This window comes from Leptonychotes weddellii, chromosome 14, assembly GCF_054177405.1.
Source record: "Leptonychotes weddellii isolate Sample4059 chromosome 14, ASM5417740v2, whole genome shotgun sequence".
Classification (NCBI taxonomy): Eukaryota; Metazoa; Chordata; class Mammalia; order Carnivora; family Phocidae; genus Leptonychotes; species Leptonychotes weddellii.
Window position 1 is genome coordinate 50,358,002 of NC_138382.1, and position 25,056 is coordinate 50,383,057.

At 51.8% G+C, this 25,056-nt stretch overlaps 2 protein-coding genes across 4 annotated transcripts in view; one reads left to right on the forward strand and one right to left on the reverse strand.

The window, feature by feature from the left end:
- IGFBPL1 (insulin like growth factor binding protein like 1) overlaps window positions 1–10,618 on the reverse strand; it is a 15,001-nt gene extending 4,383 nt beyond the window's left edge. The window contains exons 1-3 of the mRNA XM_081803241.1: window positions 10,163–10,618; window positions 1,306–1,415; window positions 321–437 (exon numbers count right to left, since the gene is read on the reverse strand). Coding sequence (XP_081659367.1) covers window positions 321–437; window positions 1,306–1,415; window positions 10,163–10,613 — 678 coding nt within the window. The 5' untranslated portion in view covers window positions 10,614–10,618. The remainder of the gene's footprint in view (window positions 1–320; window positions 438–1,305; window positions 1,416–10,162) is intronic.
- The window catches only part of LOC102728277 (stimulated by retinoic acid gene 6 protein-like), a 59,541-nt gene continuing 45,006 nt past the window's right edge, over window positions 10,522–25,056 (forward strand). Inside the window, exon 1 of one of the 3 annotated variants that reach the window (XM_081803239.1) lies at window positions 10,522–10,600. Coding sequence is in view for 1 of the 3 variants with exons in the window: in XM_081803237.1 (XP_081659363.1) it covers window positions 21,043–21,083 (41 nt within the window). In the remaining 2 variants the exon portion in view is untranslated. Of the gene's footprint in view, window positions 10,601–20,915; window positions 21,084–25,056 lie in introns of those variants that run through there. The other 2 variants (XM_081803237.1, XM_081803238.1) reach the window with 2 other exon arrangements.

Sequence of the window (25,056 nt, forward strand, 5' to 3'; positions counted from 1 at the left end):
TAATCCAAGATAAGTTCCTTATTAAAGTCAGCTGATGAGCACCCTTAGCTCCATCTGCAACCTTAATCCCCTCTTGCATATAACATATCCACAGATTCCAGGGATTAGGACATGGACATCTTTCTGGGGCCATAATTCTGACCACCACTGAGGATCACTTATGCTCTCGGGGGTTAAACTTCCCTCACAGTTAGTGTAGGGTCCAACCAAAAAGGGATAAGAACAGCTTTGAAATGTGTAATGTGCTATAGAAATATAAAGGGTGCTTTGTAACGGCCAGTCAATAACAGCCACTAATCCTAAACAAATGAGATACCCACCAAAACCCAGGCTGTGGCCTCGTGGTCAGAAGGGCCCCCTTGCACCTGGACAGCGATATTGACGTGGTCCCCAGGCAGGTCCTCCAGCACCTGGGTACCCTCAGGAGACTGTGTGACCTACAGAGGACAGAACAACCAGGAGTGGTTTAGAAAAAGCATCTCTGGGTAAGAACCACACCGCAGACATCCTTGCTGTTTTCATCTTCCTACTGACTCAAAGGCCAAGCCCTGGCACCTCTTATTCCTATTAAAACGTCAGTGGCTTCATAAACCTAAATGTCTGTGCAGACAGCACCCCCTGCTGGACAGTAATGATGTAGACACCACCACCATCTCAGAGGCGGTTCAGAGTTTCCCCGCCCTTCTGGGGGCTGCGGACATAGGTGGACAACATATGCTGTGATCCACGCCAGTCTCTCAAAAATTGATCTGCAGGAAGATCTAATTTTGGAATGGGATTTGGATAGTCTTTCTAAAACCCAGATCCCGTGAAGTAGGCTCTAACTTCGTTCCAGTGGATCCAGGCTAGATAAATAGATGGACTTTCGGGGCGCCTGGGTGGCTCAGTCATTCAGCGTCTGCCTTCGGCTCAGGTCATGATCCCAGGCTCCTGGGATCGAGCCCCGCATCGGGCTCCCTGCTCCACAGGAAGCCTGCTTCTCCCTCTCCCACTCCCCCTGCTTGTGTTCCCTCTCTAGCTGTCTCTCTCCCTGTCAAATAAATAAATAAAATCTTTAAATAGATGACCTTTCTGGACAGCTAAGTGGCTGAGGGAGCAAATGGCACAAGGAAGGATGGTGACTCCCCTGCTCTGGGCAGAGCTTTGGGGTAAAAGTTTTGAGGCATAAACCTGAAGGAAAAAGAGTGACTTGTAAGATCTCTTTTTAAAACCCTTTGCACCACATATAACACACACATAAACACACAAGAAACACCTCTCTCTCTCTCACACACGCACGCACACGGAATTCTTGGACGTAAATACCTTCCTCCACGTGACGACAGGGGTGGGCACAGCCCTCACCTCACAGGACAGGTTCACCTGGGTCCCGGGGACGTTGTGAACACTCCGGGGTGGCGTGACGACCAGAGGAGCTGGAGGAGGAAGACAGGGGGTCACAACCATTACCCTGCCAGGTCCCAAGCACCCCACGTCTAAAATCCCCGGCCTGCAGAGAGCCTGCGGGCACGGTCCCCCGTGAGGGGGACCGCAGCAGAGGAAAGCTCTCCACGCACAAAGAGCACACTCGGAGGCGGCGAATCATGTTTCCCTCAGACCCGGAGGGATGCCTCCACGCTTCCTCATCCATCGCCTTTGTTCTACCAACAGGAAAACTGGGATCTGGAGGGGCGAGGCGGCTTCCTGAACCGTCCGCCACGTCTGTGGCAGAGCCTGGGTCTCGTCACACTCCTGCCCAGGACCCTGGGGGCCATCTGCCTGCAGCTCAGCTCCTCGAGACACGGAGTGGCTCAGGAGGGGCTGGTGTCACCTCACCAACGCCAAGTCTTCGAACAGATGGGCTTTCCTCCTCGCACGCGGGGCGGTTCAAAGAACAGGCCCCGCAGAACAGCTGCCGGCGCACCGCCCAGACGCCCCCCTCCGCGGCCGGGCCAGACGCTCGTTTGCATATCGCAGACCTGCAGGCTCCGCGCGGCCTCCCCTCCACCCGCCCCCCCCAAGCCGGCACTGGGTCCGAGGACACCGGAGAGAGGGGTCGCTTCCGGGATGGCCCTCCCCAGGCAGGGCAGCTCGAGGCTGCCAGCACATTACAGAAAGGCGAGGGAGGGTGTGGGCTGGCTGGGACGGCGACCTTGCAGGCATCTGAGTTAGAAGTGCTTAGCTGACACCCCACACCGCCCTCCTCCCGGTGCCCCCCACTTGCTCTGCTCACGCTGGCGCTCCAAGAATCAAGTCCGGCCACCTCGGCGTTCAGGCCCTCCACCCTGTCCCTCAGTGGACCTGCCTGCACCGCATGGAAGGCACCCCCCCCAACCCCACAGGGGATGCTCCTCCTCCTGCAGGACCTGGAGGGTTAGGGTATGTGTCCTAGTCCAGCACCAGGGCGTCTGCGCCCGTGTGAGCTGCTGGGGGACAGCTTGCTGGCAGTCCGGGTGTGCCCGCCGGCCTCCGCTGGACCAGACGGCAGCAGGGCCCGTCCCTGCATCTAGTCCAGCAGTGTCTTGGACAAGATGCAGTGGGGAGGCCTCGGGGCAGGGGGATCCTCCCTGCTTGGGTTTGCTCATCTGTAAGATGGGGATAATAACCCCTGCTCGCTGGGCTGTTGAGCTGATCTTACCATGTGATGAGTGTGAGCGCAATGGTTTAAGTTAACAGGACATGTAAGTGGGCCCCAGAAGCATGTCTGCTAAACAGATGACTAGATGAAGAAACACATGGCAAATAAGGAGCAAACACATTCCTTCTCCAGCCATCAAACTGCAGGGTCTACGCTCTTGGGACTTTGCCGTGTGACTCATGGATGGCCCTGGAGAGGGAAGGGGCCTTTGCCTGCCTCGGTCTAGCTGCAATAAAAAAAAAGAGAGCAAAGGGAGGGAGGGAGAAGGCTGCAGGAGGAGGGATAGGGACAGGAGTGAAAGGGCACAGAAATAAGACTGGTCTGGCCCCTCCAGACAGACCTTGTCAAGCTGGTGCAAAAAAAGATCTCTGGAAAATTGTCTTAGAACCACAGAGTCTCAAACCGGAGGGGCCCAACTCCCCAAGATCCTGTGCCTGACCATCTGATGTGTTCAGCTAGCATCCACTTGCATGCCTCCACTGACAGAGAGCTTACTACCTACAGAGCCAGGCCTTTCCATCCTAGGAGAGCTCTGCTAGTAAGGAAGCTTGTCTTCCTTCATCTGGAGCTAAAACCTACCTCCCTGTAACCCCCACATGTTGATCCCAGGGCCACCTCACTGGAGCCCTACGGCCCCCTGGGTGCCCCATTGGCCTCCACTGAATACAGACACTATGCTCCCTACCCCCAGGCTGCTCTCTTCCCCCTCAGCCTGATCAGCCCACTCCTTCAGTTGTGCCCATTTGACTGCCCCCCAAGCACATGGCTCCACATACCCACAACACTGAGTGTAGCCAAAGCCCTCTACTGAACCAAGGTCCTAAGGCTTCTAACATTGCCCAAAGCATCCCCGCCACCTGCAAACTGCCACAAAGAACCACAACACCCCTGCTCTCCAGCAGGGGCCCCATCTGCAACATGACAAAGAGTCTAATTTATCCACACCCTCCCGCCAACATCCACTCCCCCGGGGCCCAATAGTCCTCAAATGGCTCACTGGGGGAACAATCAGAACCGTATCTTATTCCAAAGCCCTCAATGGATTCCAGAGGGACACTCGATCAACATGTTTTACTTTCATTCATGTAAAGTCATAAATTTTAAATGAGATTTCATCAATCCCTTTCAGGCCTAAATGAATAAACCAGTAAATCACATTTCAACATTCTCTCTCCTAGAATTTCCCTCTCCCTCTTTTAAAGACTGTCTTGGAAATGCTGTCTTTGCTACTGATCTTGTGGCAGAAAATATTACTTCTTTGACAAAAGAGCCCCCAGCTTTCGATGACAAAGTAACATTCAAATTTTTATTTATTTTAAAATTGACATACAGCACATTTACTCCTTGTGGAGTGCAGCTCTTGAGTTTTGACAAACGCCTACGGTCATGTAACCACTGCCACAAGCAAGATCTAGAAGAGTCCAGTTCATCTCAAAAAATTTCTTCATGCTTCTCTTTGTCAGAGTAATCTGGTTTTAATGTTAACATATCCGCTTTTAAATTTAAAATATTTTTATCCATAATAGCTCTTCATAATCAGCCATCATCATCATCATGGTAATAATGGTAATAAATGCCACCACCTAATTCTGAGAGCTCGCTGTGTGCTAGGCGCTCTAGTCTGCTCACAGGGATTAACCCATTCCATCTTTCCAGCAATTTCACCAGCGGTGCAGCTAGGCAGGGTTACTCGGGTTTAGATGGTTGGGCAAGGCTTTGAGCCCAGGCTCTGGCTCTGAGCTTTGTTTGTCCCAAAGAGTCTTGCTTTCTACTTAGATGACAATTCCATGTACACTGCTCCTTTCGTCCTTATACCTACCCTGCTAAGCAGGTGCTTTTATCCCCATTTTACAGACGAGAAAACCAAGGCTCGGAAAGGTGAAGTGCCTGGAGGAGCAGGGAGTCAAACCCAGGGACCCTGATTCCATCAACACTTCACTGAGTTTTAAAGTGAAATATTTGTTGTCTGTATGGACTCCATTCCAGAACAAGAAAGAGTTCTTTAGGGACTGTGTTGGGGAGTCCCAAGACAATCCCCAGGTTCAGTGATTTGCTAGGAGGACTCATAGGCCTCAGCAGTTTGACTCACAGCTATGATTTATTACAGTGACAGGAGACAAAGCAAACAGCAAAGGGAAAAGCGGCTCATGGGGTAAAGACAGGGAAAACCAGGCGCGAACTTCCACGCGCCTCTCCCAGCGGATCACACGGGACACCCTGAATCCCATCCGAGGGAGGCTCACTGGAGACTTCGAGCCCGGGATTTTTGTTGGGGGCAGGTCACCTGGGCCCCCTCTGCTCAGCACGTACCAAAATTCCAGGGCCCCGGAAGGAAAGCAGGCTTGCAGCATAAACCGTGGTGTTGGCCCAAACAGCTCAGGCCAAGAGTCGCTGTTATCACTGAGGGGACGGTGGGAACTGTCCCCAAATCCAAGTTCCCAGGCGCCAGCCAAGGGTCAATCTGGCCAGCAAGCCCTCCTAAGGACAGAGTCTCAGGCCTGCTCTGTTTACTCTTCTACACAGGAAAAACCCTCCAAACGTCACCCCCCAAGGAGCAGTTCTCCTGAAGACACTATTAAATGGGTGATACATTGTTTATACTTGCAGGACATTCCCAATCCTACTGTCCCCAAGGGCTCATTTGAATGTGGTGCTGGGGTACTCAACGTCATGACTACCATGGGCAGGACGGACCCAGGTTCAAATCCTGTCTCTGCCACACCAATGCTCTGACGCGGTCTCAGTTTCTTCTTCTTTAAAATGGGCACGGGCATCTGTTCTTTTTCCTCGCCCCTCCTCTCCCCTCCCCTCTCCATAGGCTATTGGGAGGAAGAGCTACAAGACCCCTTGCAACACTCACACGTGTTGTCACCAGGCACTGCTGGGGGATTCAGGGTGTCCCGTGTGATCCGCTGGGAGAGGCGCGTGGAAGTTCGCGCCTGGTTTTCCCTGTCTTTACCCCATGAGCCGCTTTTCCCTTTGCTGTTTGCTTTGTCTCCTGTCACTGTAATAAATCACAGCTGTGAGTCAAACAGCTCTTCCAGTTTTACAGTTTGCAAGGGGTTTACAGACCCTTGCAAACTGTAAAACAGAGCAAGACCCCTTGCAAACTAAAAAATCACAGCTGAGTCAAACTCTCTCTCCCACAGAGAGACCCGAGGACCTGGCAGGCTGTGCTACCCCACGGGGAATCTCCTGGAAGTGCCCGGCCTGCTCCCCAGAGCCCCTACTGGCCTCCGGGGAGCAGGCCTCCGGGTGGGCCCTGCCCGGAGGCTCCAGAGGCCACGCCCGCAGCCCTCATTCTGGCGAGTCCGGGCACAGCCTCTCGCCTCACTACTGCCCGAACTGCCACACTTTCTTTTCTACCTGCGTGTGACAAGAGCAACGTGGATTTCAAGAGGGAGGATGGTGCCTGGTGGGCCCAGTCTGTGGTCTCTCTAGCTCTTCCTTGCTAAATACTTTGCTTCCTTCTGTCCATGCCAGCAACAGCTCGAGAAAAGTTGGGAGGGCACTGATCCACCCAGCAGGTAACAGAACCGTCACCCACATGTGCACCCACAGAGGTAGCGCTGGGGTCCTGGTGCCAACCACGGGAGCCTGGGCAAGCCGTTAACCATTTCCTCCTGGTCTGCAAATGAAGACAGTGACTGCTGAGGATGAATGTGACTGAATTACTGACCGTGCGGGTCTGTACGAGTGGGAGGGGCCGGCAGCATTATTATAGTGTGCGGTGATCTGTCCCCAACACCCCCCCCCAAAACACACCGTCAACTAGATATGTCCTTGACGCCCAGAATGAAAGATCTTCCCAAATGCCTCTGAGGTTTCTTTCAAGTTAATGTACCCAGGAAAGAAAGAATATCAAAAGTCATCCCCCAGGACCCCATCTGCTTATACAAAGAAGTGCACAACCAAAGAGTTTAATCACCAACGCATTGAGCAGCCCTGATAATTTATGCTAATAGTCATGTTCCGATGTGGAAGGAGAAACAGCTTAATCCGGCTCCCTGCAGCCCGTGCCTCACAGCCCCTCCCTCGGCATGAAAGGCTTTTGAGCACGAGGCCCCCCCCCTCTTTGTCCCTCTCACAAAGTGGCGCTTGCAGCCTCTCCTGGTTACCTGGTAACACGCGCCTCGCACAGACTGCAGTGGAGCTGGAATGTCAATGGAGGGAGGTGAATTTTCTAAGATTCAGGATCTCAAGAGCTCACTGAAGCTTTGCGGGGGCCCGGGACCCTGTTCCTACCTAATCTAGCATTCAAAACATGCTCTCAACCTGCTGCCTGCAGGATCCCAGCCCCCTCCCCACGTTAGCCACCGGTCAGGGGGCACGCACGGAACACAGCCTTTTAAAATAATGACAGCAGCAACAAGAACGCCATGCCACCTTACAGCAAAGAAAAGAAACCAATAACTTAGTACCGAGCGAAGCTGCATCTCTCAGCCTGGCGCTCGAGGCTGGCCACGGCCCTGCCCCAACCATCCCCCTGGGGAGCTGCCCAGCAGCCCGGGGTCACACCCACCCCAGGATCTCCCCTACCTGCTCTTACCTCCCCATCCCCCTTTCTCCCCAAGAATTTTCTACAAGTCCTTAAAGGTTCCGCTCAGATATTTTCCCTTCTGTGAAGCCATCCCCATTCCTCTCAGGAGCTGTCCCCCAGTGCCAAGCAGGGGGGCCAGCAACAAGCCTTGGGGGGAAAACAGGAAGGTGGATCTGGATGGAGAAACCCTCAGGATTCAAGGCTGGCCAGTTTGCAGCCTCTTCCTAATCAGGTGGCCATCGGGCTAGAGGTGCATGGCTCTGTCTAAAAAGGGCCAGGCAAACCCAGGCTGGGGCCCCACCTCAGCTAGGAGCTAGGCACGCAGCTCCAGGGAATTCCCTTCTGTGTGCCTCAGTTTTCCCTTCTGTTAAATCGGAGTGAGATCTGGCCAGGGTAGTTGTGAAAATTGAGTAAGAAGATGGGATGCAAGGGCGATTTCCAACAGTAAAGAATGATTCATACGTGGAAACAGGGCGAGTCTTCATTCAATGTGTTAATCAAAGGATTGCCCTCATTATTAGGCATTTGGGGGGAATTTCAGAGCATAGGAAAAGGTCAGAATTTAAGCCTGAAAATGGTTGCAGAGAATACTTCCCACCCTGTGTGGAACCTGATATTTACGGAGGTCTCATTCAGTCTAAGTCAGATGCTCGCTTACTTAAGGGTAGGTGAGAGTCGGCGAGGGGTGATTTTATTAACAATATTGAAGCAGAACAGCTGCTGCTAGGACTCAGCCGTTTCCCTCCCACCAGGGTCCCTGGGGGCATTGTTAAAAAGTACCCCTGCTTCATCCTCTAAATAAAGGATGGCTTTGGGGCAGCACAGAATGAGGTGCCACCTGGGCTAGGAAAGATGCCCCTGTCCACACCTCCGTGCTTCACCAGGACACCAGCGCAGGGGCCACCCAAACATTTCAGGACACAAAGACGGGACCACAGTGCCCAGGGCTGCTGCAGATGACACAATTGTGGGTGGGGAAGGAGAGCTGAATCGTAGGGAGGCCTGCTGCCTGTCACTAACAGGATCATTAAAAGCAGTTTCTGACTTTCCTTCCTTTTGGCCCCTTGAACAACTTTACTCGTGAGGCCTGTGCCTGGGGTGGGCCTCAGAGCCCATAGATCAGAGTGGAGGGCCTGTCACGTTTACTTGTCATTTGGTAATTGTCAATGAATTAGGGGTATGGGGTTGCCATCTGCCATCTGGCCGCACTCTGGTAACCATGGCAACCACCACCTGCCTGACTTAACACTCTCAAGTCCTGTCCTGAAAGAGCACTACAGAGGGCGTCGGGGTCCTGGGTGCTGGTCAGGCTTTACTGATCACCCTGCCTGTGTCCCCTGCCCCCCTGGGTCTCAGTCTCCTCTGCACAATGGCAGATTTAGTCCATGTGTCTTCAAGGTGGCTCGGTCTTAGGAACAGAATATCACTCCAGGGAGAAATCATCTGAGACTATCCACACCGGTTAGATTCTGGGGACTTGGTCAGCATTTCTTGGCGTCTCCAGCGTGTGGAGTGTAAGTGTGACTTGTCTGGAGACAAAGAGAACTGCCTGTGAATTAACTGCTAAAGAAAGCAGATTGTAAAAAGGAGTGATAGGAACCAGAAAGAAGGAGGCAGGACTGTTGAAATGCCACAGGGCAGAAACAAAAGTTCAAAATGGAAGGGACCTCAACTGTGGCTCCACAGGGCTGACGGGGCCCAGAGAAGGGCAGGGACCTGCCCAAGGTCACTCAGGGGACCAGTAGCAGCTTGGGAAGCACCCACCAGCTCTTTCCTCCATTGGAAGCCCCAGCCAGGAATAGCCAACGGTGACCTTCCCATGCTCTGGGGCTGCTTCAGCCCCCTCAATAGGCAGCACATTGGTTTCGTGTTGCCCGGGACAGGAGCCTTCCTGCCCCATCCCCAACAACCCGCTGGGTCTGCTGCACGTACGTGGAATGCTTGGGGGGAAATAATACGAGAAATTACCCAAGGCCTGGAAAAGGTTGTCCCACACCCAAGGCTTCCCTGTTGGAGCTAAATTCATTACACCGATGTAGGCATTTAGCTCTAGACTTGGGTCTCCAGGCCTAGGCTAGAACCCCAAGCCAGGTCCTTGGAACTTGCTGGCCACAAGCTCACTCACCCTCAACTCTCCACTGCTCCCTCCAGGAAGTGTGGATGGGGGCAGCTCTCCAAAACCTAATGGGCCATCAGGGTGCTCCGCTGGCCATCCCCTACCAATGTTTTTGGTCTGTTTTTGTTTGAGTTTTAAAAATTACACAAAGAGGTGGGCAAACATGGCATCCAAACATGACGTTCCTGGGATGTTCATGAACCTTAAGTTTCTAGGTACCGAGCAATGAATACATTTCCATTCCTTTACCTGCTGAATCATATGAGCCTTAGACCCGCAAAACCCAGGTCTGGCCCTGATGGCACCATCATCTTTTCAGAACTTAGGTCCTCAAATGTCTTACCTGTCCTGGGTGGGAGATCCCTCTCCTGGGTGGGAATCCCAGGAGGTTCCCAACCCTGGGGTTCTCGCCCAGTGATTCCTGAGTCCCTGTCTGGAGCTCCTCCTCCTCCAGCATCTTCACCTTCCCTCCCTCTCCATTCAAAAACCCCACCTGGCCTGGCCAGCTGCTGGTCCCAGGGGACTTACACTCAGTAGGACACCCCACCTCCCCACTCCCAACTCCCAGTCTGGTGGAGGCCTACATGGCAGGCCTGCACGTAACTGAAGGCCTTTTGGTAGTTAAGTACCAAAAGAGACAGTAGGCTCACCAAAATTCTGACCAGCTCAAGGGCTTGTATCTCCACGAGCTTGGTAAGGAAGGGTGGAGGATGTGGATTTCTGTCCCAGTCTCCTTGAGTACCTGGCCAGGTAAGAAAAACTGCTTCCGAAGGGAAAACTGAGGCTGTCGATCACGGTGCATGCAGGGATCCTCTGCCCCACATTCCAGAGGGCTGGGGTCCCTCTTTCTCCTCCTGCCCCAGCATCGCGGGGCAGAAGCCGGACTCACCAAATTCGCAGGGGCCATCGCGCGCCTTGTGCAGGTGGCCAGGGTGCGGGCGGGGCGCGTGCCGGACGCGCAGGCGCAGCGCGCAGATGCTGGGGTAGGAGCGGCCGTCGGAGCCGCAGACGGCGCCGCGCTGCGCGCACACACAGAGCCCGGTGCCCTCGGGCGCCGCCCCCGCGGCGCGGCTGGCGCACACCAGGCCGGGGCCACAGCGCGCGCCCGCCCGCCCCCCGCAGCTCGCGCCCTCGGCGCCCAGGCAGCGCACGCAGCAGCCGCACTCGTCGCGCGCCGCGATCCGGGGCGCGGGGCAGCGCGCGGGCGCCGGGCAGCGCTCCGGCCGGCACGGGCCGCACTCGGGGCGCCGGCCGCCGGTGGCGCGGAGCCCGAGGCCTGGGGCCAGCGGCGGCGGCAGCAGGAGCAGCAGCAGCGGGAAGAGCGAGGGTGAGCGTGGCATGGTCTGCTTCGGGACGGCAGCGGCGCCTCTGCTTCGCGCTGCGCTTCGCGCGCGCCGCGCCGCCACCCCGCCCGCCTCTCGGCCGCTGATTGGCCGAGCCTCCGCCGCGGGGCGCCGCAGCCGGCTGCCGGGGTCCGGGACGCGCGCGGCGGGGTGGGCTCCCGGCCGCCCCGGTTCCGAGCTGGAGGGATGTCCCGAGACCTGCTCTCCTAGACCCAGTGGGCTCTTGGGGAAACAGACCCACTCGGGGCGGGAACTTGCCCGAGGTCGCTGTGGTAGCGCCGTGACGGGCTGTACGGTGTTCAGATCCAAGGCTAGCTCCAAATATTATGTGCCTTGATCCTCCCAGAAGGATGCGCTTCGTAATTTTATTTTGCGTTTAGTAGTTTTCAAAGTTTTATTTTAAAAAGAGAATATATGGTTTAAAATTTCAGAGGTTACAAATGGATGTAATGATGAAAAGAGTTTCCCTTCCACCCTGTGACCCAGTGTCCCAACCCAGCCTCAAGAGGCCGCTCATTATCAGTCTTGTGTCTTTGCAGAAATTTTGTATGTCCATTAAAGCATGTATGATTGTATAGCTCCTCCCTTTAAACACACACACACACACACACACACACACACGGTGGTGTGTCCTGCACATTACTCGGCACTTGGTTTTTCCATTTATGGTATTTCCCATAGTTTCCCTACCTCTTATCATTTCTGAAATCGGACTTGTACAAACAATGGAGCATTGTTTAATTGTTTTTCTCCCCTGAATGCTACTGAAGCCATGGTTTATTTCTCAGTCAAAACTGACTTTGGTTGTGATGAGATCTGGCGATCTATTTTGGATTGGCCTCAGACTTTTAAACTTTGCACAGCGTTTAATTGCAGAAAAACTGCAATCATTTAGCCAGTTGTTTTGAGTCCTTTTGTTAGTACAAGTAGCGCTGTGATGAATGTCCGGACGCACATCTGCGGTTAGTGGGGAGTGGGTGTTGGAAAGACATGGTAGCATGTAGTCAGTTATTTATGCATGTGGCCCCTGCCAGCAATCAGGCTCTGTGTATCCTATCCCTGGCCCAGCCCTGGCAGGGGACCCACACGGGAACCTCCAGGGGTTCCTGATTGCTGGAGTTGGATGTGTGGCCAAGTGAAGGCATGGGATGGGAGGGACTTGCTGACCCAGCTGTATGGATGGCTTTTCCTGCTCACCCCTTAACTCTCATTTGCCCTGGGGAGTTTTCTTCCTTTTCTGATTCCTTAGAGATGGAGAAGCTTCTTGGATTGGTGTCCATTTCCTTTAATGGAAGTAGCCCAATGAACTCTGGTTCCCAGAGTGCCAGTTAACACTGTGGGCCACATCTGTCGGCCCCTTAAGATTATAGGGGGAAAAAAAAAGATGAGTTCTCCTGGCAGGGAAGGGGGATGAGGCACCTCTGTTGTCTGATAGGTAGTGAGTTCCCATGATGTTCTACCTCTGCTCACTGCTGGCACACATGGGAGGCTAGCTTATACAGCACTTAGGGTGGGCGCATGCACTCAGCAGCTGTTGAAGTGGGTAAATGTCCCAGTCTGAGGAGGTAAGGTGAGGAGAGGTTTCTCCATAAACGCGCCAGAGTCTTGAATCTCAAGCTTAACAGTCAGGCCATTCATAGAAGGCCCTAATCCAGTCTGAGAGAAAACAAAATCCCTGACTCCAGGTCTCTGGTAGAACGTTCCAGAGCGGAGAGAGGGGTGGGTTTTCATGCATGAGGGGTGGTAGTTATGGAGGGACAGATTTCAATTAAATACTGCATAAGAGGGAACATTGCAAGATACGGAGCTCTGTAAAGATGGAAATTTAGATGCTGAGCAGCCAAGATATGATAGAAGGTTTACCCTCTTGCTGTAAACAACTATAAAACCCACACAAATTAATACAACAACCGTGTGTAGGTACTGGATTTGGAATGGGGATATTTGGGTGGACTCAGGTGAAGCAGATGAAGTTGAGAATCTTGAGCCTCTGAGTTATTCTGAGCTTCCCCCACCCCCAGTGGAAGCAGTTTACAGATTATGTCTGAGAGGATCCACTTTCCCTTGTTTAAGGACCCTGCTAAGGGCTGTTCCCTTGCAAGGCATACCTTTTCTCTTCAAGACCCACCCCACCTGCCTCTTGTCGCCACTGGACTCACAACCGGCCTTAGAGTTCCATATACTTGAGCAGGGCAAGTACAAAGTCTAATCTGAGAAAATATAGCTTCTATACCACGAGAATGTCAAGATTTTGCTAAATTACATTGCAGCAACTTGGGGATTACGTGCAAGAATGGATTCTAAGGATGGAAGACCAAAGAGAACAGAATATAACTTTTTATTGAGTTGATATGAGTGTACTTACCTGAGATTCCGTGTGTTGGTTTTCAAGGTGTTGGTTTGCGTAGCTGGAAGTGCCTGCACTTTACTTAGCTGTTTAAGTGAAACTGAGGCTTAATGATTATCCGCATTTAGTTAATTTGAGATGCCAGTACTTCCCTAGTGTGTTGCAAAGGAAGAAATAAAAAAACTTAGGAGTAGGGGCGCTTGGGTGGCTCAGTTGGTTAAGTGTCTGCCTTCGGCTCAGGTCATGATCCCAAGGTCCTGGGATCGAGCCCCACATCGGGCTCCCTGCTCAACGGGGAGCCTGCTTTTCCCCCTGCTTGTGTTCTCTCTCTCTCTGCCAAATAAATAAATAAAATCTAAAAAAGGTCTTAGGGGAGATGTTGAAATAGATTTATTATGGACAGCCTGCACAACCAACCACCCACTACATTCCCCACGGGGGTCCAGAGGCCATCTCCTTCCCTGTGACATTGGGAACTTCATTAGCGAGGGGAGCACTGCTATCCCTGAAAAGCTCTGTGGGTGCTCTCCCGTGTTGGCCACATACGATGATGAGAGCTGCCCCCATTGAAAGGAGCGCCCTGAGTCCTCTGGGGATGGTGAGATTGCAGAAGGCCAGAGGCCAAGTGGTAGCACTTAACTGCCAAAGATGTAGCAGGGTGTAGTTACCATGACAGACAGTAGGATGGAGTGTACCTCCTAGTTTTGACTCAGGGGTCTTTGGCATTGTCTGGTTGTCCTAATGTCCCTAGGAATGAAATAGTGAGCATCCTACTAAAATGTTACTTGCTGTGTACAATGGAGAAAAACTCCAGGTCTGGTGTCCAAAAGTTGATTTGAATCACCAGGTTCTCTTATCCAATTTTCAGACTTAATTAGGAGAGGCCAGGTCCCCTTAAAGAAGGATGTTAAACAGATTCTATAAATCCTCCTCTAAGGCCTTCCCAGAAGGACCTCTGACCCTTTACTAGAGTGGCTCACTGTAGCCCACAGTTAAAGGGGGGCTTGCAGCGCTCAGGGCCCACGATCAGATCACAGTGAACCATGGGGCCCCTGGGTGGCGCCGTCAGTTAAGCATCTGACTCTTGATTTCAGCTCAGGTCATGATCTTGGGGTTGTGAGATCGAGTCCCGTGTCAGGCTCCACATTTAGCAGGGAGTCAGCTTGGGATTCTCTCTGTCCCTCTCCCTCTGCCCTTCCCCCTGCTCTCTCTCTCTGTCAAATAAATAAATCTTTATCAAAAAATTCGCAGTGAATATACACATTTGGCAACTGGCAGAGTCCCAACATCAGTTCGGTGACACATGGAGGAAGGGCTATTGTAAGAGGCAGGGTCACGTGGAAGCCCCTGGAACTTTCCTTTTTTACCAGGAGAGTTATCAGCTGCCATCAGTTTCCTCATAAATAATTGAAAGAGCAGTCACCTTGCCGTGGAGACGATTCATTTTCTTAGAAGGCAGCCTAGCCTAGTTTCACTTGAGGAAAGCATTTGCCTCCCTTTAACATGCCCTTGGCTCTACTCCTTTCCAAGTAACAGTGTGTAATTATTGTGCCAAGGAGTATATGGTCTCTTCCTGAGCTGGTGTCAACATAAACGTGTACAGCTGACCCTCAAACAACACAGATTTCAGCTGTGCAGATCCACCTATATGCAGATTTCTTTTTTTAAAAAAGATTTTATTTATTTGAGAGAGAGAGAGAGCGTGAGAGAGCACAAGCAGGGGGAGAGACAGAGGGAGAAGCAGGCTTCCTGCAGAGCAGGGAGCCCGCTGCGGGGCTCGATCCCAGGACCCCGAGATCATGACCTGAGCTGAAGGCAGATGCTTAACCGACTGAGCCACCCAGCCGCCCTGCAGATTTCTTTTATAGTACAGTCCCATAAATGTGTTTTCCTTGTGATTTTTCTTAATAACATTTTTTTTCTCTAGCTTACTTTATTGTAAGAATTCAGTATTCAATACATAGGACATATAAAATATGTACGGTCAACTGCATTATCGGTAAGGCTTCTGATCAACAGTATGCTATTAGCAGTTACGTTTCGGGGAGTCAAAAGTTATGTGCAGATTTTCAGCGATGCAGATGGTCAGTGCTACCCCCTTCCACATTGTTCAAGGGTCAACTGTAGTTGTTTTTTTTCTTATTCTCAGGTGTCTCTCTGTTGGAGGGGAGATGGTTCTCTGTTCAGCTTGCTCCATCACGTCCCTAATGTGTAGATTCATTGATTCATTCTTCATTCAGCAAAGCTCTCGGAGGGCCTGGTACTGCTTACCAGGCCTGTGCAGGGCACCAGGGGGTTAGATGAGTAAGCCAGGCGCTGTGTGCACAAGAGGGTGGCCTCAGGAAGGCAGATTGGAAGCAATTTCAGTGCAATAAACGTGACTACAGAAAAGTGCTGGGGGAAAAGAGTCCACCTTCTGAAAAAGTGCTCTCTAAACTGATCTTTGAGGAATCAGTAGGTGCTTGGAAACATGGAATCCAGGCCTGAGCCCCATAGCTCGGGTCTTTGTTGCTGTCTGACAGACTGACACCTTAAAGGTGGGGAGGAAAGGGATAGTACATACGCACCGGGGAGCCAGAGGATAAGTCTTTGAGGAAAGTCCCTGGTTCTGTTTTTCCCTTCAGCATCTTTCCCAGCGCTTCCACCAAATGCAAGGTTTGTGTGGCGGCCACCTGTGCACACTGCCACCTTGTGGGCAATGTAGGGATTACAGATCTAGAAATGACCTTGTTCCTCATTCATTAGTTCAATCATTCCTGATAATTCGAATGAACCAACGTGCTGGCACAAAGCACTCTTGGTTAGGAGACGAGAACAGAAATGGGTACAGATAATCACTGTGTGCTCAGAGGTATGAGTCTGTCTGAAGCCATGGGGTTCTTGAAGGAAATCAGGGAAGGCTTCACAGAGGTGACATCCAAGTGGGGTCAGGTAAGGAGAAAGGGTCTTTAGGGACCACCTCCAACATCCTCACTTTACAGAGGGTGAGAATGGGAAGAATGGGAAGAAACTTGCTCAAAGTTGCAGAGCCCTGCAGGGCAGAGCTGAGGGAAGGACCCAGGCCTCTGGGTGTCCCAGCACGGAACTCCTTTTCCAGTACGTGGTTGGCCTTCGGTTTAAATGGGTCCCCCTTCTGGTGCTCCAGAAGTGGCCTTTGCAGGGTCAGATCTGCTGCTCCAGTCTGTCCCTGCGCAACCCCAACCCAGCAATTTGTCCCAGTCTGCCTTCTGGTGTGGTAATCTCATTCTGTGCATTCCATCTGTGAGCAATTGCAAAGCACCAAAACCCTCCCCAGGGAGGACACTGTGCCTAAGCCAGGATCTTGGCCCAACATGGGATGAAGGCCCAAGGTGTGTCCCTAGAATACCTATCCTCAGGGACTGGCATACTTCTTGGCATACAGGTACTTTGTAAATATTTGTGACAAGAACGAGTGGGTGAGGGCAGGGGAAGTGGATGGCGCCTGAGAGGTGAGTCCAGATCTCCTGCTGACTTACCCAGAGTTGTGTCCAGTCTGGGAAGATAAACGGGGACGGGGCCCCATTGAGTTTGTCTTCATTCTGCCAGCAGGGGGAGCCAGGCTTGTTTGTGATAGAGAGGGGGCAGGATTGGAATATAGGTTCGTTTCATTCTTTTTTGAAGTGAGAAAAATTGTCTCTAGTTAAGGGGCATACCTGCTCCAGAAAGCTGTCATTGCTACCTAGTAAAGAAATTGCACTAGATCATCTGGATATCTGGGTTCTTTTGTTTCTAAATTTAATAATTAAGCCAGCCATATGTCTTTGGAATAAACAGAGGCTGTCCTGTGATAAGCTCCCAATGCTCAAGAAAGAAGCAGGGTCTTTGTGATGCACTGCTGAATTCCCTTCTGGCCTGTCACCAAACTCTGAACCCTGCTAAATACCCACCTGCAAGACAGTAAGCCTGCCTAGTCTGGGTTCTGGTGTAGTTATTAATCTCTTTCCTCGCTCTCTCATTGCACAGCTCCTGGAAAGAGGTCTCTAGCGGGGTGCTATAGGGCTCTATTCAGTGCTTTTATTGGTTATGTGGATGAACTCAGCACAAGTATTCAAATGCCTCACAACTTCAGAAAGGATTAATGTGCATGGGATAGAAGAAGCAAATTTCAGAACGGTTTGCATAAGTTAGAATGGTAGAGAGAAATCAAATGTTGAAATGTTCTACAAATGCACGTCAAGTTCTTTGTTTAGATTCAACACTAAAGTGAGAAAGCTTGAAAGAGAGAAAATGAAGTCTATCACATAGGGCTGCCTCCAGGTTCAAAGGGGCCATGTCTGGAGCATCGTAGCCACTCAGGAACGGGTCCTTATTACTGTGGATGAAATTTTGTTGAACTCGAGCATTTTAGGTCAGGCAATTTAGCTTTCTTCCCACTTTAAGGTGGCCGCCTTCCCAGCCTCCCCAGGGCAGTCGGTGGCAATTCAACAATTACCTTTCCTTAATGGTGTGAAGAGAGGAATTGTAGAATTGAGGGAAACCACCATTATAATCCAAGAATTTAAAATAGCGGTTTGAAGCCTGGGCAATGGAGTCAGGAAGCACCTGGCAGATGGAACCTCCCGGAAGAGATAGCATCTCCACGTGTCTGGAGGGAGAAGAGCTTTGCAGTTATTTTCTCTGAACTGTGTAGCCTGGATGCACCAAGAACTGCTTCTTCCAGGGAAGGAGAGGGCCTGGTTTTGGAGGAAACACATTTACAGTGTTTCTTTGTTTCCAGACAGCCAGTAACAGAGTCACATTGGACCTGATCCTCCTATGTCTCTTTCTCATTTTCCTTTCATCATTTTCAGTTTTGAGAATAAGCATTTACAAGGCCTCCCCTGTATTCCAGACGTTGAGTTGAACCGGATCTGGTCGTGGCTTCCAAGTCACCGTGATCTACGAGGGGAGCTGGGACTTAGACATGACGAACTGGGATGTGACTGTCTACTCCATTGGTACCCGGCAGAGAGTGGGCGCCCCCCAAATGGCTAATGTTCATCGAGTGCTTCCTGTGTGTCGGGCACCCTCCTAAAACACTTCGTGCGTATTGGCTCATTTCAACCTCAGGCGACCATGTAGCACGTACACCTTATCTCAGATTAAACCGAAGATCAGAGAGGGTAGCAGTGATTTGGTCAAAATTAGACAGCTAGTTCACAGTGGAGTAGGCCCCAAAGTCCACACACTGAACCACTGCCCCAGACTGCTTCTCCATACATATGTGTCACGGAGCACATAAAGAAGGCCTAATACATGCCATGAGAGATTCAGGCCATGCCAGGAGAAGCAAGATTACACCGTAGTGGCCCGGAGACACTTCATGCCAGATATTATGCTTGAGGTAGGACTTGTTGAACAAGAACAGGGGTGATAAGCAGAAGGGGGAGAAGGTGTTCTTTGTAGGAGTAAAGGGATCAAACACAAATGGCCTGAATCTGTCAGTTATGGTTCTGTTAGCTGCCCGTGGGGCCCTCTCCTGCTCCACCAGAGCTGATTGGACCAGGGGTGTTACGGACTGAATTATGTCCCCCGGCAAACACATGCCTTGAAGCCCTAACCGCGGGTGTTTTAGGCTATGACTGTATTTGGAGACAGACCTTCTAAAGAAATAGTTAAGTTAAAATGAGGCCATCAGGGTGGGCTCCAATCCAATCTGATTCGTGTCCTCCTAAGAAGGGGAGATTAAGACACACACAGAGAGAGAGAGACACCGGGGATGCACATGCGTGGGGAGGCTGCGTGGAGACATTGAGGGGGCACTGCTCTGCAAGCCCAAGGGAGGAGCCTCAGTAGAAACCAGCCCTGCTCACACCTTGATCTTGGACTTCCAGCTTCCAGAACTGAGAAAGAATAAATTCTGTTGTTTAAGCCCCCGCCGTACGTGGTATTTGGTATTTGGTATGGCCGCCCTAGCAAAGTAAGACAAGGGCTGTATGACTGAGCCCAAGACAGAAGAACGAAGACTGACCAATGACCTATGCACCTGTAAAGATAAACCGGGACAGAGCTTTGCTCTTAGCAGTTAGAACTGCGGGAACCCTGCAAAGGAGGGGGTGAACTGTGGGGGGAGAAGCTGAAAGGATACTCGTCAGGACAGTGCTGAGTCGAAGCCATGAGAGAGCAGAAACTATAAAAAAGCAAAGGGACTGCACCATAGAGAGACTGAAGCAAAAGAATACCCAAAGAGAGAGAGACGGGAGAATGAGCGAGCCCTCGGCCACGGGGGTGGAGGAACCATTCCCAAGAGCAGTTTGAGTTTCCAGCGCCTTCGCAGGCTGGGCCCCAGCCCCTGCGGGGGAGTAATAGGAAGCCCCGTTAACCCCAGGCACTTGGAGTGCGTGCCTGTTCCTTGCTCCCTGAAGATCCAGAGGAGCCTGGAAGCAGCCGCTTCCCGTCTGTCTCCCAGTGTTGCTGCAGGGGCCCCGGCTCCTTCCCTGTTGTGGCTGCATCAGTGTGATGCAGCCTCCAGGCTGGCGGGAGGGAAAGGAGGAAGCGCGCGCCCACACACACAGGTGAAGGGGTGCATGAGAAGGGCCGGTGGCAGAGCGAATGGAGTGAGAGCAGGGGAGGGGAGCCTGCTGCTGCTGTCGCCTGGCCGAGCTGCTGAGGCGGGCGGTGACCCGACAGACAGGGATGCCTGGGGTCTCGTTCCCATTCGGCTGGAAGACCTTTTGGAATCCGTGGCCATGGTGGTGCCCGGGAAATCTTAACTGGTTCTCAGCAGCAAGAGAGGAGTGTTCGGGCCTGACCAGGACGCGACCACTCCTCAGGTCCCCGCGTCTGTCTGTGCGTTATTTGGTTCTCCGCTGACGAGCGCTCAGCTCTTGCTCTGTGTCTCGAGGCCAGACTCCCGAGATAGGTCGTCTGCGGGGCAGAGCGTCCATCACAGATAATGGGTTGACGTAGTTTAGGACCGGCTGCCTTGGGCCGGGCATTTGGTCCCATCAGTGGTCCCCTGGGGCAGAGTCCTGTGGCATCAGGGTGGCCGCTCACGTCCTTGGCACCGCTCCGCGGGCACAGCGGGCTTTCTGAGGCTTGGCCAGTCCTATTAGTACACGTCCCTTCCCTAAACCTTAGTTTTCTTACCCTTAGCATAAAGGACTTGGGCCGCATGATGCTTACAGGTCCCCATATTCTGTGCCGCGTCCGCTGGGGCAACATTCTCTGTAAAAAGAGGCCCGCGCTTGACTGGCTTAGGACAGAACTTTATTTCTTGCTCACAGACTGGTGTGTGAGAGGACAGTTGGTGCAGAGAACAGATTCCCCTACAGAGTGATTCAGGGACCCAGGCTCCTCCCATCCCATTTCTTTAGGGCCTTGGAGTCCTAAGCCAGCAGATGGGGAAGGGGAAGGTGGAAAAGACACACTTGCTTCTTAACTGTCTTGGCCCAGAAGTAACCACTGTCACCTCTGCTCACATTCATTGGTGAGCCTCGGCCCCAAGTCTGTTCCTAGAGGCCAGGGCCTGATCCTTCCTAGCAGCATCCTCACTTTGTGGAAAGGGATCAGGAATCCTGGTGGACAGCTAGCCGGTTCTGCTGTGTGGGTGGGGTTCAGTTTTGAACTTGTCTCCAGCCTCTTCTCCTGGCAATGGGTGGCCTTCTCCAAAAAGAATCTTGAGGCCGGTGGTCTTAGTTTCCTAGTTTATTGCCTCGAGGCAGAGTCCTACTTTATTGCCTATAAAAATTTTTATAGCTAGCCCAAGAGGCCTTAGCTGCCGGGCAAAGTTCTGATAGCTCAGGGGGCCCTGTGCCCACCCCAGGGGGCTAACACAGATAGCAAGTGTCCAGGAGAGAGGAACGAGGAGGTAGTTCCTGCTTTGCAAATGAGAAAGCAGGAGAAGGGGAAGAAGAGCAGAAAAATAGCCAGTTGTCTTCTGAAACAAGGAAGACGGCCACCTGCCCGCTTTCGATTCTCTGGTAAATATTTGACTGGATGTTTGCCTTTTCTCTGGGGTTTTTTGGGTGCTGTGAAGAGAACTGGGCAGAACACCAGAATATCAGAAGCAGTCAATAACCAAGAGGCTGGAGAAGCTCGAAGCACAGCCCCGAGAAGCAGATTGTTCACTGGGGCCACATGCACCGCTTCCCCGCTGAGATGCTTTCCACAACCTCGAGGTGAGTTATTGGGGTCAGACTGAAGACGAGCCTGCTGGACAACTGCATGTTCTTGGCAACTGTCTTCTTTGATGTTGGCGACTCGTGGAAACTGGCAGAAAGGCATCAGGTTAGCTGACTTGTAGGTAGGCTGGCTAGGTGGACAGGAACCACGGATGGGTTCCTGGGTCAATGAACAGATTTCTGTTTATCTCCAGTTCGGAGCCAGAGTGGAATTGGAAGAGCCCAGGTATGGTGTTGGAGGAGCTGGGTTGGACTCCTGGCCCTTTAGTTTCTGGAAAATCTGAGTGCCTCAGTTTCCTCATTTATAAATCAGGTATAATAACCCTGACCCACCCAACCCCCAGCTTTGGGAAGATCACATGAGGAGAGAATGTGAAGGGACTTTGAGACCTGACAGTCCGGTCCAAATGCCAGCCATTAAGAATTCTCACCCAAAATCATTGGAACTTAAATATTTCATCTTAAATGATCTAAGAACGGAAAAGACTAGCCCAAAATATGAGAGAAAGTAGAACTGTTACTTTCTGGTGTCCTAGTGTGTCTGGTTAGGTTGTCGAGGGGGTGCCGTGGAGGGTGAGAGGCAGGAGAGGAGTCGTGGACAGACAGACATGCCGGGGGTCACTTGGGAAAGCAGATACAGGCTTCCCCACTGTCCGCTACGAAACCTTTCAGAAGCCAGAATGCTGTAACGCCATTATGTGGAAGAACTTTTGAGTGCTCCCAGACCCCAAAATAACTGTTCTCAGGCCTTTCTGTTACCCTAAGACACATCTTGCTAACAGATGCACAAACTAAATGGAGATAAAGCACCAGGGCTCACGGACGCAGTCCAAAGCGCTGGTGGCTTGGTGGACATGTGTCTCCCGGGGAAGGGGTGTGACGGGGGTCCCTCTCACTCCCAGGGTCCCTGCTGCTTCTCTCCCGGCTTGCTGTGAAACAAACGCTGGACACTTTTTGCTTTTGGCCTTTTTTCGTAAAGGGGAAACTCCCCCGTGGATTTCTTTTGGCTAGTGGAACCAGGGACTCATGTAGGGCTTCTGTAAAAGGGAAGTGGCGTAATGTGAACTTTGGAAAAGCGGGGGCGTAGCTGTCCCTGGAGCCCCACGCACGGGGAGTGAGGGCGGAGCCTGAGGGCAGGAGCCTGAGGACAGGGGGTGGAGAAGGACGTGGGGCAGGAAACAGACTGGAGGGTGGCCTGGAGGACAGGTGGACAGAGAGGGGAGTCAGCGGAGTGCTGGGGGACGGGAACCAGGAAGCCGGAGGGCACCCTTCTCTTTCTCCTCTGTCCTGCTGGGCTCCTTGGGCTGAGAGGGAGCAGGGTGGTGTGGTTGGAGGTGGACTTCAGGAAGGTCCCCCTGGTCACAGGGTAGAGGACGGATGGGGTGGGGGGCAGTGCAGGAGGCGTGAGATGTGGCAGGAATTCTACCCTGAATCCAGGTGAGGGTGAGGGAGAGGGTAGCTTAGACTGAGGCTGGGGGTGGGGGGCAGAGACGTGTCTGGATTCAGCAGGGATTGGAGAGTCCACCTGACTGGGCTTGATCTGGGGGTATATTGGAGAGCGTGCCTCTGGGTCTCTGGCTTGGCCGAATGGGGGGACAGCGGTGCCATTCCTGACATGAGGACCCCTGAGGAGGAGCAGGTTGGCAGGAGTGTTTGGTTGGGACACGCAGGACTGGAGTGCTGTGGGATATCCAAAATGAGATGACCAGGAGGCAGGCAATTGGCTGTATGGTCTGGACTTAGAATAAAAGTCTGGACTGCACCCAGAGAACGTGACTCACCCCATGGGGCTGTTGTGCCCTCTGGGCCCCTGACATTCTTTTGAAGTCAGCCCCGTGTCCCCCACGGCCTCCAGGTGTCCCTCCCAGGACCTCCTCTTTATCATGGTCATGGCCCTGCACCCAGGCTGGCTAGTCAGGCCCTTCGCACAGGGCAGGGCTCAGGCCTGAGCGTGTTGTCCATTCCAGAAGAGTAGGCATCACTGTTTTCTCTGAGGACCCCTGACATGGAGCCATTATCAATGTCTTAGTGTAATTTTAAAGATTTTACTTATTTATTTGTCAGAGAGAGAGAGAGCACAAGCAGGGGGAGTGGCAGGCAGAGGGAGAGGGAGAAGCAGGCTCCCCACTGAGCAGGGAGCCCGATGCGGGGCTCGATCCCAGGACCCTCGGATCATGACCTGAGCTGAAGGCAGACGCTTAACGACTGAGCCCCCTAGGCATCCCGGACCTTAGTGTAATTTTAATGTGTGAGTCTGTTTCCTGTTTAGAAAATAGAAGAAGTGTTCACATTCCAGCTCTCCCACTCACTAGCTGAGTGGGTTTGGGCATTTACTTCATCTCTCTAAAGCCTCAGTTTTCCCACCCATGAAGTGGGAATAGGAATCCATGCTGCACAGGTTGTGAAAGATTCAGTAAGATAATAACTTATCTTTATTCTCCTTTGCTTTCACCTCGCCCATTCCTTTGAGGTTTCTGCACAGCTAGGAATGGCCAGCCCGGGTGGGTGTGTATGGGGGTGTTTTCACCCATGTCTGGAAAGTTCAGAGAGGGTTACCATGAAAAAAATTGGTGATTGAAGAAGACAGAAGCCCATTTTTCTACTCCCAACCATTCCTAACTGTCCAATAAAGCAATGTACATTTTCATTTCTTCTCACTTAATAAGACAACAATAATAATAGGTAGCATTTGTTGAAGGTTTATCATGTGCTAGACATCGGGCTGGCATTCAACCCATTCCACAGACAGGCAACTGAGGCTGCAGGAGGAGAAATGATTGACCCCAAGTTGCAAGGTATTTGATGCCAAATCCCAGGCTCTTCCCTCCAGACAGATCTGAGGTCCCACATGAGCATGAAAACACTCCATACACGCACTCTAAAGGAGGTTACCGATCAGAGCTGACTATTTCTAGCTGAAAAGCAAGGGCAAAATGAATGGGAGTAGTCAAGGCAAAAGAGAAGGAAATGGATTTGGACACAGAGAAGACAGAAGCCCTGGGGCCACCTGTGTGGGTTTTATGATAGTCATGGACTTAATTTTATTTTGTTTAAACAATTTAAAGTCTTAAAATTGGAAGTGTACACATTTATACAGAAGAAGAGGGAATAGTATATCGAACCTGCCTATTCCCATCACCGAATCCCACAGCCAGTCTGGTTTCGTGGGCCCCCCCACCTGCTCCCCCGCTCTAGACAGCCTATCATTTCGTCATGCATCTCAGGTGTGAAGGAAGTTTGCTTCCCCCCATGGAACTCTTAAAGCTGTGCAGGAATGACCTGGTGCACAAGGTCAAAGCTTCACAAGCCCCTGTGCGTCTCCAGTCTTCGTCTGAGAGCATTCAGACTGCCATGGCCACAGGCATGGAATATGACATCGAGGAGTCCTAAAATGTGACAGAAAGTTCTTTTTTTTTTAAATTTTTATTATGTTATATTAGTCACCATACAATACATCATTAGATTTTGATGTAGTGGTCCACGATTCATTGTTTGCGGATAACACCCAGTGCTCCCTGCAGCACATGCCCTCCTTAATACCCATCACCAGGCTAACCCATCCCTCCACCTCCCTCCCCTCTAAAACCCTCAGTTTGTTTCTCAGAGTCCATAGTCTCTCATGGTTCGTCTCCCCCTCTGATTCCCCCCCTTCATTTTTCCTTTCCTTCTCCTAATGTCCTCCATGCTATTCCTTATGTTCCACAAATAAGTGAAACCATATGATAATTGACTTTCTCTGCTTGACTTATTTCACTTAGCATGATCTCCTCCAGTCCCATCCATGTTGATGTTGATGGTCCTTTCTGATGGCTGCATAATATTCCATTGTATATATGGACCACATCTTCTTTATCCATTCATCTGTTGATGGACATCTTGGCTCTTTCCATAGTTTGTCTATTGTGGACATCGCTGCTATAAACATTGGGGTGCACGTACCCCTTCGGATCACTACATTTGTATCTTTGGG